This window comes from Monopterus albus, unplaced genomic scaffold (genome assembly GCF_001952655.1).
Source record: "Monopterus albus unplaced genomic scaffold, M_albus_1.0 scaffold830.1, whole genome shotgun sequence".
In the NCBI taxonomy this organism is placed as follows: domain Eukaryota; kingdom Metazoa; phylum Chordata; class Actinopteri; order Synbranchiformes; family Synbranchidae; genus Monopterus; species Monopterus albus.
In genome coordinates this window covers 287-14,863 of record NW_018128710.1, presented here as the reverse complement: position 1 = coordinate 14,863, position 14,577 = coordinate 287, and the positions used below count along the sequence as shown (strand labels likewise).

General features: G+C 39.5%; 1 protein-coding gene across 1 annotated transcript; it reads right to left on the bottom strand.

The window, feature by feature from the left end:
- Nucleotides 1-938: 938 nt before the first annotated feature.
- On the bottom strand, nucleotides 939-13,127 carry LOC109953597 (BRCA1-A complex subunit BRE-like; the record flags this gene model as incomplete). Its single annotated transcript, XM_020589073.1, has 4 exons — nucleotides 939-2,946; nucleotides 4,014-4,088; nucleotides 5,272-5,466; nucleotides 12,936-13,127. Coding segments are annotated over 4 exons (498 nt in total), but the record flags the coding sequence as incomplete, so codon positions are not given.
- Nucleotides 13,128-14,577: the final 1,450 nt, after the last annotated feature.

Below are 14,577 nucleotides of genomic sequence, written 5' to 3'. Positions count from 1 at the left end.
AGCATCCACACAAACATAAAGAACAGGAAAGCATAGTTGTTGATCTGGTGACATGGCTCAGTGCTTGTAAGGGAAACAAGGCTCAAGTTAAGTGAGAGCAGAGGGTTCTGTCACGAACGTGGCATTACTCTATGCTGATCAGTGTGGACATTTAGGGGAAGGCCATTGCTGCACATATACCGTATGTTTTCTACAGATGTACTGACAAAGGAGTATCATTTAAAGAAAAGGTCACAGCTGTAACCAATGGAAAAATGTTATCTGAAGTTATACAACGTATATATGGAGGAATTAGTGGTGCATGGTAATTTTTGTGCCATGCAGGCCTGACTATTCAGTGTTTCCTTTATCTCTTTTAACCTTCAAGAATAAATGTGTTAACTTGACCAAAACAAAGGAGCTAGATTTTACCGCAGTCACCAACCATGTTACAAGACAATTATACAATGCAGCAGGAGGTTAATGGCCAGTACTAAATGAGAGGGCTAGAGTAAAATCAACTTCAAACAGGTAACAACTCAGAGGTCAGGGTATGATCAGAGAATGAGACACTAAACTCATGCCCTTGAAAAGGGGAAGAAAACTGCCATCATCCATCTGTGTACATTTTACTATCGTCCCTTCATCTCTGCTCTCAGTGTCCTTCCCCACTCTTTCATTTTCACTATGATGAGTAGCCCCCTTTAAAATAAATAAATAAATAAACAAAGTAACATTCCTCCCCCATTCCTCGAGGCTGTGCCATCTATGCAGGAAGGTAAACATGTACACTGTGGTGACCATGCGGATGCTTTGCTCCAGGTAATAGCCGTCCTCCACAGCTCTGCGCCCACTAGCAACATCTCAGCATTGAGTAGCAGAGCAGAGTAGCCTATGTCTGAATAGATTCCCACTTCAATGCCAAACCGTCCCTCTTCAAAACAAGGACATCCATGAATTTGATGGGGAGGTTGATTCAAATCAGGGTCAGCAGACTGACCTCTACTTACAGCACCAGGCTGATGGCTTCTGTTTTGTCTGCACAATTTGATTTTTGAAATGCTGACATTGTTGTAAAGACCAGCTATTAAATTGGTTGTAATGCATTTCAAAGGCTTAGTGGGCATTCAGACCAAAAATAATGAGGCATGTTGTCTCATGTATTGGTGAGATGATGAAATATGATTGAGGAGACTCAGTGTAAGTTATAGATCCAAGACTCTGAATTCCTATCAGACAGCAAAACACTGCAGTCAAGATAATTATAATAAATCAGACAATAATAATAACATGTCTTGACAAAGAGATAATCTACCAAGAACATGCACTTTCAGGTATTTGATAAGCCAACACAGTGCTTTGTCAGATTAAATTACATTCACATACTTTCACAACTTTTTGACAGATCCCTCAGCATTCAGGTTGCATCAACACAGTAGCCCTGCACTGCACAAATGGGTGCTATGGTTTTCAATGAGTTTGCACCCACAATCTGCATGTATTCAGCACCTGCTTTACTAACACCAATCTACTGTGCCTGAACATACTGTGCAGAGACTTGAAGTTCACTTGCATTTTGGAAGTACTCAGAGGCAAATAGACTTGAAGTATAAAATGGGTTGTGTTTAATGGCCACATGCAGTGAGTGACTACTGAAATAGGAGCATGACCATTTATAATATTGTCATTCTGATATCCATACTATAAATCTACTATTCTGTACATACGCATACATCCTGTACGGTCTTGGAAGCGGGTTCCCTCCTCTATTGCTCTTCCTGAGGTTTCTTCCATTTTTTTTTTCCTGGCAAAGGGTTTTAAGGGAAGTTTTCTGCTTCAAGGGTCTGACAGACGGTGTCATATTCTATACATATTGTAAAGCCCTTTGTGATGCTGGGCTATATGAATAAAATTTGAGTTGATTGGATTTGTGAATTAAGGCACACGCACACTTAAAGGACTTGACTAAAATAAGTTTGTTTTAGTTGCACCCTCTACTGATTTTATAGTTCTCTGGTGGTCAAATTTCAAGACCAGATCTCCTTGTTCACCATTTATTTTAATTAGTAACCAGGTATTGAGTTGCTTAATGACTTAATTTCCTGATTTGTAATAATTATTTGTAATCACAGATGAGTATACTTTTAATGCATATTTTTTCTATCCACTACAGCCTCCCTTGTACTATGTTTCAGAAGTGGAGAATTCTCCCTGTAAAATGACAGTTGCAAATTGCATGATGTTATCAAATCCACTGGAATGCATACATAACTCACCATCTGTTAGCATGTCTCCCCTTATTATTTGCGTCATCCTTCCGTAGATGAATATGCAATAGTGAGAAACACGTACCTAGCAAACACTCACACAAATGACAGTCTAAAGTGTGACTTCAGCCTGGTGCATCTATGTGATCAACTCAGCACATATTTGGGGCAGAATGCATCAAATCTGCACTTAAAAAAAAAACAGAAGTAAAAGCTGCAGTGTGAGGGTAAGTGGCTCTTAGTTGGTTGCAACACTGGCTCACAACTGGCAAAGCAATGCATGTGCACCGTGTTCATACAATTGTTAAAAAACAAATTCACAAATAATATTCAACTGAGCAAACTTTTGCTTCCAATGTTCACTGTACTTCAACTGCTCTACAACAGTACATCTGTGGAATTGCTTACAGTGAAGAAATGTGCAAAGCACATAAACAGATGACTGGAGACAGCATTTACACTGACAGAACTAATTGCATGACAACTGTGAAATTGAAAATTGGGGTCATCAATTTGGCATACAGTACATTTGTGCTCTTAGAGTCCAGCCTATATGCTGCATAATTCTGTTCCTCTGTAACGTGTAGGCGGACAAGGTGTGGGCCGATGTTCACCATGTTCCTCTCTGCGAGTCAATACTCTTCTTCGTGCTACCAGAGTGATACTATGTATACACTGGCTCTAAAACACACCATAATACCTGTGATCATGTGGATGTGTTTGCATATGTGAAGAAAAGAACATGATATGAATAGGGTGACAGGAAAGAACATTCATATCCAAGATTCGATACATAATAATAACATCATTAAATATTACAGAGAGTTCTTCTTTGACAACATTGTGTCAGTGGCTATAAAGCTACCACCACCCACTGGTTAAACATGTCAGTGTGTCTGCCTTTTTTTTGAAGCTTTTTTTTTTTTTTTTAACAAATTCTCCAGCTAGTGACAGCATGGTTGTTTGAAAAAATGTCACCAGTAACACTCCCCTCAGGGCTGAATCTAGACACTTCTCTGCCTCGAAACACACAGGTAAAAAATAAAACAAATAAAAATTCAACTGTGACCAACAGTGTGGCTCTGAAATGGGACTTTGACTTTGGATGATTTTACTCAAAGCTTACAGAAAGAGAGAGGAGTCTCAGTGCTCCAGGTCTGAGAGACAAGGAGACAAAGGCTGATGTGAGGCTGATGATGGTTGCTGTTTCCCTTATGTTTACCATCATTTCCCTTCATAGACTGGAAAATGCCAGAGAACCAAGGCCTCCAGCATGCAGCCAGTCAAAGATGGGAGGGGGGTGACAGAGAGTGAAAAGAGAACTAGAAATAAATGAGAGGGTGAGAGGGAAGTAAAGGCAATCACTGAGACAGAGAGAGAGGGTGAGCGAGACTGAGTGTTCAAGCTAAGCTGCCTCCAGACACCACACAGCTCAGAGCAGATAGAGAGTGACAGTTTGCTGATTAGTCAACTTGCAGCCCCCAAGACCCAAGTCTGCATACGTGTGCACACACACAGTTGGCTTGCAGTTTATTTAGATAGCCACTACTGTTATCACTGCACACATACAAGACACACAGACACATGTAAACTAATGAACACTAAGGATCTCATAATGGCTAATGGAAGCTTATGTTATGACAAAATCCACCTTGACAATATTAAGTATGCAGTACTGTCTGCAGGTTTTCAAAGTGTATGTGTGTATATAATGTGAAGAAGGTGTGTACCTTGATTATGAGATAAAATGTGTGGGGGTCAGCTTACCTTAAGGAGATAGACAGGGATGTTGCTGAAGTCCACAGGGAGTTTGAGAAGAAAACGAGCTGAAAACTCACCTGTCTGCAGAACAAGAAACAGAGCTCAACAACTTTACAAATTGTACAATATACAGGTAGTATAATATAAAAAAGACATACAGTATGAGTATTGTTTATTTTCAACACATGAGGCAGTATGATATCTGAGTTTTGATATGAAAAACAATAGCTAGCTAAGCTTTTTTTCATACACAAAATATGCCATATTGCTCAGAATCAGAATCTGCTTTATTGGCTATGTGTGTCGGACACACGAGGAATTTGACTCTGGTACATTGGCTCTCAATGTGCATGTACATATCTCCATGCAAAGGGCAAGTAAACACTAAACCAACATAAGGCTGTGTAGTGTAACAAAATAAGCAGTATTAACAAGCAACAAACAGTGCAAACAGTGCAAAATAAGCAGTATAAACAGGCAGTAAACAATGCAGACAGACAAAGGAATGCTCATTGTGAAATGAGATAAATGGGAATAAAAATAGAGTACTTAAAAATGGAGACCTAGCCAGAGCTGACTCAACATATGCCTGAATTAAATATACTGTATGTTCTAAAGTTAGAAAATATTTAAATAAGAAAATATCTACCCAAAGAAAAAACAAACCGGTATTTGGTGCAAACCTTTGACACAAATTTCAGACTACACTTTAATTAATGACATGCAAATATATGCTGTACAATGTTACAAGAAGTTATTCTAAAGGTACAAGCTGTAGTGCAAGCATAAAATTGTATTATCTACTGTTTACAAGTTATTTTGCCTTCAAGAATGTCTTCATGCAGGCATGGAGATACACAAATGGCAAAATAGTGGCACAATGACCTGAAAATCATACACCATGGGGCAACATACTGGTGAAAAAACCCAGAATCATGTGGGCTTTTTTCTGAGGTGTTTGGCACTCGTTCTTTTTGTACAAACCTCATTACATACTTTTTCATAAGGAAATGTCTGTTTTTCTTAGATTTTATAAGCAGTATTTGGAAAAGTAAATTCTTGTGCATATTATTCCATCTCATCTCAACCTTTAATAATCACAAGATTTTTTTGTTCTCAGTTCAAGTGTGAACAAGTTCTACAACATCAACAGTGTTTCCTGATGAAAGTTTTACTGGGTATATTTTGGAGTACCATCACGTGACACTGGATTTTGTAAAATGTAGAACATTCACAAACTCAAGGTTACTGAGTAGTTGCATACCCAGCTGTTTTTGTTTCCGGCATATATCTCCATGTTGCAGCCATAGTTGGGATCCTCCAGTAGGCTATCATACTCGAAGAGCAGCCTGGAGCTCTCACGCAGACGTTGGCACTGGTAATGGTGGTACTGCTGGATGAGTTCCTTCACCAGCTGGAGCAAACATTCTGGGTTTCCTGTATCCCACTGGACCAGGTGCTAAAACAGGCAGCAGAGAAGAGAGTTAAAGACCACTAAAACATTCATCTTCTTTTTTTGAATGTAAAATCAGCATACCAATATTACTGCTACAATAAGCAAATGAACCGAAAAGATTAGCAGCATTATTTGGCATCTACTCCATTTTCTGTTGGGGCAGATTTGGCATGAGGACAGATTTCAAAATGGTATTAAAACAGAGTGCTGTAATTTGAGCACAAACTGAGCTAAAGATTTCAAGATTTAACATGTCTTGTAATGGCACCATCCTCATGAGATACATAGAGGTTGAAAGTGTTTTTACGTTGCGCAGTACAAAACTACCATGATCTCATTTGTTTCTAGTATTATAGAAAGGTACACAACACTCAAACATGCAGTCTGACTTCACTAGTATACATGTAGTCAGATCACTGCTAGAGGTGATCAGTTTGAACAACTTATACAATATATATACCTTTACACTGGGAAATGTTGCAAAATAATAAAAAGCAGTACTATAGTGAACAGAAAACTGTTGTAAGAGTTGAGATAGTCGGGAAGAAAGTTTGGCCTAAATCCTGTCATTACCAGATCAGAAGGAAAGGGTTGTGCTAAAGGATATCCTGTTGGCACAGACTGATTTAGACTGATATAGAAAAGTACTGAGTCTGCCTTCTGTCTGCAGTTTCTCTGATCTCTGCTGCCACATTGGCTGATAGCTAGAGATTTTTTTGATAATGATGTAGTTTGTATCATAGGGATTCATATCACACTCACAATTTATTGTGCAAAAATATGGCAAAGCCTATTCCATATTTGCTTACATAATCAATATAACTATGTTGACACAACCAATTTCAGTAGGTTTAGTGCACCTTGCATGTCTAAATGGAGCACCAATCTTAGCTACACAAAGCTAACAGCTGATCAAGGCAGGAAAGCACTATGCAGATGTATAGGACCACAATACAATCTTATACAACCAATTGTCAGGTACGAGAGAGCAGAAGCGGCCCAATGTGACCCTTTACTGGGTTAATTCTAAACATATGTGTTTCCTCTCATAAGGGGAACCTGTCCATTGATGTGCAAGGAATGAAATGCTTATAATTAATGTGAAACAACATTGTGCAAAAATTAATTGCAGGAAACATCTAATAAAGACAAATGGATGTCTGAGCTCTCGAGAATGAATGCTGTGAGAGCTTTATAATGAAGTACAGCACGCAAAGATCAAAGAAAACAAAACAAAAATAGGGAATAAGCACGCAATTAATGAGTCTACTGCACTGTTTGGATGTTGAAATGTACTAAAGAGATTTACAGTATGTTGCCTTGAGGAAAGAGCACTTCGAAGAGTTAGCACTTGTCACTAGTTTTCACATAATCAGTGCCTCTTTAAATTGACGACATGATACACCATTTTGCTCATAAAGGTAAGAGTAAACACACAACAGGGGAAACGTTTTTATTTCATGGTGAGAGATTCAATATGATGAGCGTGGTGATGATGATGATAAAAAGGCCCCTGAGGTCTGAAAAGTTAGTGACTCCCTTCCCAAACTCATTCTGAAAGTGAAAAACTGCTGGCAGACTCAAACTTTGAGTAGAAAATCAAGCAGTCTTACAACCTGATGACGTAACTGCAATGCCAAAGTAAATGTGTAACTAAAGTTCATAATTGTTTCTCACTGCCATACTGTAGCACATCTGCCAGTTAAATGCTGGTCATCGTAAATGGTGAGAAATTCAGAATAGGCAGCCATTCTGGTGTGTACTGAGAGGTGGGAAGCCTAATAAGTGGTGGAAATACTGTAATGATGAATACTCATCACACTTAGGAGTCAAAGGCTAGATGTCTTTGACTTGCATTGACTTGTCTCTCCAATTGTCCCTCTGCCTATATCAGCCCAGTGGAGAAAGCTTCTATTGTTTTAGAGCAACCCCACCCATCATGGAAAATGGGAGGTGGTATGGCAAGGGCAGCTAAACAAAGAGAGTGACCTCATCATCCTGATCCACTAGTGGTTACCAACAATTCCGGGATTCCCGAAATGAGGGGCAATGAAAACAAGGATTGGCATTGTCCAAAAGAGGCAGTCATTGCTTCGGGGCAGGAGTGAGCTGAAACTGAGGAGAGACTGAGGAAGTGCTGTGTCAGGATTGTGACAAAGAATATCAGTGAAACTCTGTTGAGGACAGGGAGGGAGGAGGGATCAGAGGTGGGGGAAGAAGAGAGAGAGAAAAAAAAGAGCTCAGTAAGCCAAGGCCAATGAAACTCTGCAGGCCTGGTTTCACTGGTATACCTGACACTGAAAGATTTATTTTCCCTAAGAAGCAGAAAAACAAGAAAGATTATGGTATGTTAGAATCAGAATCTGCTTTATTGGCCAGGTGTGTCGGACACACGAGGAATTTGACTCTAGGATGGGGTCTTACTCCCTTGGTAATTCCAATTAAGATGTCCTCAAGCTTAGTAGTTAACCTCAACTGTTCCAGTTCACTATCTAGGGAAGAGCTGAGTTTGTAAAGGGCATCTCTTAGGTGAGGTGGGGTGTTGCTGGAAAAGAGCTAGGTTAACCTCTCTCAGTATAAAAAAGGCTATCGTGTATAGTTTAACTTGGCTAAAAGTCGACAGCCACACTAGTTGCTCTGTAAAGCATCACTAAAATAGAGCTGTAAGCTAAATACTAACGTCAGCGTGCTAACGTGCTCACAATGGCTAATAAGCTGATGTTCAGCAGATATAATGTTTTGCATGTTCACAATTCTTATGATGATGATCCCTCTAGACAAAATTCAGGGATCCCCAAAGTTATTAGTATCCATATCTGGGGACCCTAAATATTTTTATCATATTTTATGCCAAACCATCAAATAGTTGTTGAGACGCTTCACTAAGAACAAACAATATCCACCTTATGGTAGTGCTAGAGAAAATGTCAAAGGATCACCATGAATGAATGAAACTTCATGGCAATCTGTCCAGTAGCTGCTGAGATATTACGGAAGCCTGTGTTTGCCAAAACAAATCAATGTTTTTCCATGAATAGGATAAGCCTTGTGGAAAATGTACAGATTTGATACATAAAAAGACCCAAAAGTTGCAAATTCAGAGCTGTGACTTAACATTTTATGAAAAAGAAAAAAATAAAGTTAAATCTATCTACCTTCCCTCTGGATCATTAAGTTTGAAGAGAACACTTTTCTTAGGGCTTTATCTACAGGGGATAGATATAGCTCTCAAGAATGTACCCTGGTTCAATCTGGGCTTTATAATCCAGTTATTTCAACAACACAATGGCTAAACCTGTGTCATATGATTACAACTAAACTTGGCTTGTGATAAAACCTGTCACCTCTAATATATAAGCCACTAAAACCTTCCCTTTTGAAGATAGCACATATCTGTAAGGGAAGCAATTTATAATCAAATTGTATTACATTAACATATTAGGATTTGACTCAATATCAATATTAAAAACTGGAGATTAAAAATATATTGTATTAGTATTAGGATTTTGGTATTCATGTTTAAACAATATGAAAAACTGTCAAAATAGCAGTTGGTAGACATAAATATCATAGAACACTATAGCTTTTAAAAGAAAATATTTGTAGTTTCTGAATGTTGATAAATTTATTTAAATTGCACCTTTTCTACTTAGACAGTGTGGTTTTGAGCTTTAACAAAAATGAAGTACTGAAGAAACTGAGGGAAATGATTTCACAAAGAAATAATTAAGCATGTAGTTTAATATTTTCCAGTTTCCAAATAATGGAAAATAATGATACAATTAAATGTAATAAAACAAAACAAGCAGCTGTTTATCTACCTGAGACTCAATGCTGGGAAGACCTGCAGGGAGATCTATGAAAGTAAGTCTTCAGCCACAATGGGGTTTGTGAAGTTGTACTTACACTCAATAGTGTTTAAAGATAATTGGTAACAACACCTTGGTAATTGGCTCAGACCAATGATGCTAACAGGCTGATGTTTTGCAGGTACAATGTTTACCATGCTCCCAATTTTAGATTGATATATTAGCATTTAACATTTGCTATGTTATCCTAGTCTTTGCTGACTCAGCATCCATACCATGTTTTCCTGGTCTTTATTATTATTATTGTATGGATGCTGATTCAGCATCCATACTATGTTATCTAACAGCTTCAGCAACCACACTCTTGTTTTCTGTTTTTATTATTATAGTTTCTTCCGTACGTTTTTCGCCGCTCATCTCCTCCCACATGCTTTCAGCTAGACAACCCATTCCGGTATCAAAATGTTCAGCTTTTTAAGAACATACCATACCATACCAACTTTATTTATAAAGCACTGAAACAACCGAGACGGACCAAAGTGCTGTAGAGTGTGATTAACAACATACGTTAAAAATAAACAACTTACAAGGACAGATAAAATCAACACCAATATCAGACATCAGTCAATACAGATAAAATCAACACAAAAATAAGATATCAATCAATACAGATAAGATCGCACCAATAAATAGTATCAAAACGGCATTGAAAATAAATGAGTTTTCAAAATGGACTTAAAAAGCGGTAAAGAGGAGGCTTGTCTAATGGGCAGTGGTAAATCGTTCCATAATTTGGGAGCACCAGCCGCAAAGGCACAATCGCCTCTAAGCTTGCGCTTTGTTCTGGGCACACTCAAAAGAAACTGACTGGTAGATCTCAGGGAACGCGTAGGTAAAGCAGGTCAGATAAATAGGGAGGTGCAAGGCCATAGAGGGATTTAAAAGCAAACAATAAAATTTTGTAGTGGATCCTAAAATGGACAGGTAACCAGTGCAAGGAAGCCAAGACTGGAGAAATGTGTTCATATTTACTTGTGCCTGTTAAAAGACGTGCCACAGCGTTGTGGACCATCTGGGGGTGAGCCATAGAAGACTTGCTAATCCCCAGATACAGTGCATTGCAGTAATCCAGTCGGGTGGTGATAAAAGCATGAATCAGTGTCTCAAAGAGCCGTCTGGAGACCACTGATTTTACTTTGGCCAACTGCCTTAACTGAAAAAAAAAACTAGATTTTACAACAGCTGCAATTTGGCAATCGAATTTTAGACCGGGGTCCATCTTAACCCCCAGGTTTGAAATATTTTTCTTGTTATATTGAGTTAAAAAGCCCAAGTCAATGGAGGGAGACCCAACAGTATCACCGAACACCATCACCTCAGTCTTCTCTTCATTCAGCTTCAAAAAATTAAGAGCAAGCCAAGATTTAATATCCTCAAAACATTCAAGCAGTGGCCTAACACAAGAATTTGTCTTTGTGACTGGTAAATAGAGCTGGCTATCATCTGCATAGCAATAAAAGGAAATACTGTGTTTCCTAAGTATAGAGCCAAGTGGGAGAAGGTAGAGAGAAAAAAGAAGGGGTCCAAGGACCGAGCCTTGTGGAACCCCATACAAAAGGGGCTCAGAGGAAGACATAGCATCACCAAGCTTCACACAGAAGGTTCGATCCTTGAGGTAAGACCATTCTAGAGCTATGCCTCGAATACCCAACCAGTGCTCTAAACGAGAAATAAGTATGTTGTGATCTACTGTATCAAAAGCAGCGGTGAAATCAGGGAGCACTGGGATGACACAGTTCCCTGAGTTAGCAAGAAAAATATCATTTGAAACTTTCACCAAAGCAGATTCAGTACTGTGCAGGGTTTTAAACCCTGACTGAAAGAGCTCGAGAATATTATGCCTTTCCAAAAAAGCCAGTAACTGAGTGTAAATTATCCTCTCTAGAACCTTGGAAAGAAATGGCAGATTAGAAATAGGCCGAAAATTAGCAAGCACTGCAAGATCCAGACCAGGTGTCTTAATCAATGGCTGCACCACCGTGTGTTTAAAATTCCTTGGGACCAGCCCAGAGGATAAGCTACTATTAATAATAGAAAGGACAAAAGGCCCCACAACCAGAAAAACCTCCTTTAAAAGTCGAGGAGGAATAGCATCATTTGGAGAGCCAGAGGGATTCAAATGCCCAACAATCTCCTGGCAACTGGACAGAGACAACCACTCAAACTGATCAAAAATAGCAGGGCAGAAGAAATAGGAAAATCATAAACAGGAGTTAGAATTTGAGCTCTAGTAGAGAAACCTTGTCAGACAAAGGGCAGAGGAGGACAACACAGGCAACCTGAGGAACATTCAGAACAAAATCAAATCAAATCAAATCAAATTTTATTTGTATAGCGCCAAACCACAACAAAAGTAATCTCAGGACACTTTACAAAGTAAGGTCTAGACCTTACTGTTATTAATATTATTACATAGGGAAAACCCAACAAATCACCCTTGAGCAAGCACTTGGCGACAGTGGGGAGGACGACGCTTATGACAGTTTGGCTGAATGTTAGAGAAATAATTTATCTTAAGATTTTTCACAATTGTTTGATAACGATGCTAAGAGTCTCTTAGTATATGAAGTGATACCTATAATTTATCTTTTCTCCACCTGCGCTCAGCCCTGCGACACTCACGCCTGGCAGTGCAGGACACTTCATTTAACCAGGGCTCAAACTTAGCCCTAGGCTGCCTAACCGTCAGTGGTGCCACCGCATCAATAGCAGCCTGACAAGTAAAGTGAAAATCTAGTGCAAGCTCCTCTGTGTCCGCAGAGTCAGAAATGACAAGATTTTCACTAAAGAAAGCAGAGAACTGAATAGAAGTGGAAGAATTAAACGTATGGCAAAGCCGTGGAATAGCACAAGGTGCAATTGTATCACAAATAAAATCAATTTCAAATAACACAGGCAAATGATCTGCGAACACAGCATCACAAATTTCTAATTCACAAACTGGCACACCATAAGATAGGACAAGATCCAAGGTGTGCCCATGCTCGTGGGTGGGACCAAGACCAAGATTAAAATCAATAAGAAGTCAATAAGATCTAAAAAAAAGCCTTAACTAAAGGTTTGTCTGGACAGCAAACATGGATATTAAAATCCCCGATAATTAAAACCTGGCCATATCTGGGCATAAAATTGACCAAGAATTCAGAAAAGTCACATATAAAATCCTTATTGAACTTAGGTGGGCGATAAATCACAGCCCACAAAGAGGCCGGAAAATGACCCAGCTCAAATAAGGACAACTCAAAGCTGGAGCAGGCTGGTAATGATGAAATCTGCTTGCATTTAAAAGTCGTTTTATAAACAGTTGCTATTCCCCCTCCACGGCCCGATGGCCTCGGGGAGTTAAAAAAAGTACAGTCAAGCAGCTGTAGTTCAAGAAGAGCACTGGACTAACCCACACCTAGCCAAGTCTCAGTCACACAAAAAAAATCCAAGTTCCGGGAAGTAAAGAAATCTTTTAAAATAAAAGTCTTATTGGCATTAACTAGGCAGATCTTGATAGGAGCCAGCAGGCCAGCCAGCCTGAAGGCATGCTTCAGTGACCGTACATTCGAGCGGTTAATCCCACGTTGGCATAGACGTGGATAACAGCTACGAGGCCACCCAGTCCCCCAATCCGAGCCAACCACCGACACCAGCAATGAGCGGACAAGGTCCAGAGAACGCCGCGAAGCCCAGAGGCTGGCAGTCGAAGCACACTGAATCAAAGAAGTTGAGGAGAAACTCGCCAAGGAGGCCTTTAGCCTTACCAGCTGTCCACCTCTCCTGCACCGACGTCTCTGCCTCCTCCTCCTCCTGAATGGGAGAGCCGGAACACGGCGAAGGTAAGCAGGTATTCCTGATAAAAACGGAGGTAGGGACTTGTGCACGGGACAATCAAACTGCACAAAGTTTGAAACATCCAATCTCAGACTCGGTTTGACGGTCATACGACAAAAGAGAGTCGCCATTCCAGATAAAAAATGAACAATACAACACAAAAACAAACAGAATTAGGAGCTGTAGACGGCAGATCGTACACACTGGTGCCATCTTGACTGTGGTGAACCTGCTACTAGATTCCCATGATGCCATGTACTCAACTTGTTTATAACTTTCATACTTTTTCACCAAAATTTTCCCATTGGAAATAAATGGAAAAAAGTTTGGACCTTAATATCTCCGGCATACCTTGGGCTTGAAACGCCATTTCAACTCTATTCAACTCGTGAGAAGTTCAGCTACCAATGATGCAACAATCATCTTTATAACTTTCATACGTTTTAATAAATTCGTTTTTTTTTTCATAAAAACATTTTCCCATTCAAATGAATGGGAAAGTCTTGAAAGCCTCATCCTCTTTGAACATTAATATCTCCGGCATACCTTCAGCTAGAAACGCCATTTCAACTCTATTCAACTTGTGAGATGATCAGCTACCAATGGTGCAACAATCATTTTGATATCTTTTACATACCTAGGGTTTGTTTATAAATCGACAATTATATTTTGTGTATCTCTCTATAGGAATGAATGGTGCTATGTTAAGCCTATGGCGCGCTCTCAGTCACTGGATTCCCCACTCTAACACTCTCTCTGTGCTTTTCCTTTTCCTCCTTGCCACTTTTGTGCTCCTATTATGCCATTCTTAAGCTTTATACACATATAATAGATGTTATTCGTAGAGAAAATTGTCACGAATCCAACTGTGTCACTGATATAGCAATGGGATGGACAGTATTTGCGTAACATGGCACATTCCAGAGACAGTGCCTCTCACTGCTCCACAGACGGCCATTCAACGGAAGGATTCAGAAAGTATGTTTGAAGCAAAAGTTAAGGCTTTTGTAAATCGCTACCGCTTCTTCATTTTCTGGAATATCTTGACATAGAGGTGATCAGCATTTTTGTTGAACCCTCCTGTTGCTCAGAGTGAAAAAGTTTTTTCGAAAGGACTTTTTGTTCTGTTGTCAATTGTTGAGCAGGACTTTTTCAATACGGTGACAACATGGCTGCCCTTTCAAACACAGAGAACTTGCTCTGCTAGACGGCAGCTTAATCTCTTTTTTCCAAACACGCTGGACTTTCAGAGAACTTTCTCTGCTAGCTAGCACCTTAATGCCTTTTTTCCAAACACATTGGAATTTTCTGATCAAGCTTGATCGAAGAAGGATTATATCAACCATGGCGAGGTAAGCTTGTATCAATGTATTTTGAACGAGGCAGTGGCTCACTTGGCCCATAGCATTACAATAGGCTAACGGCT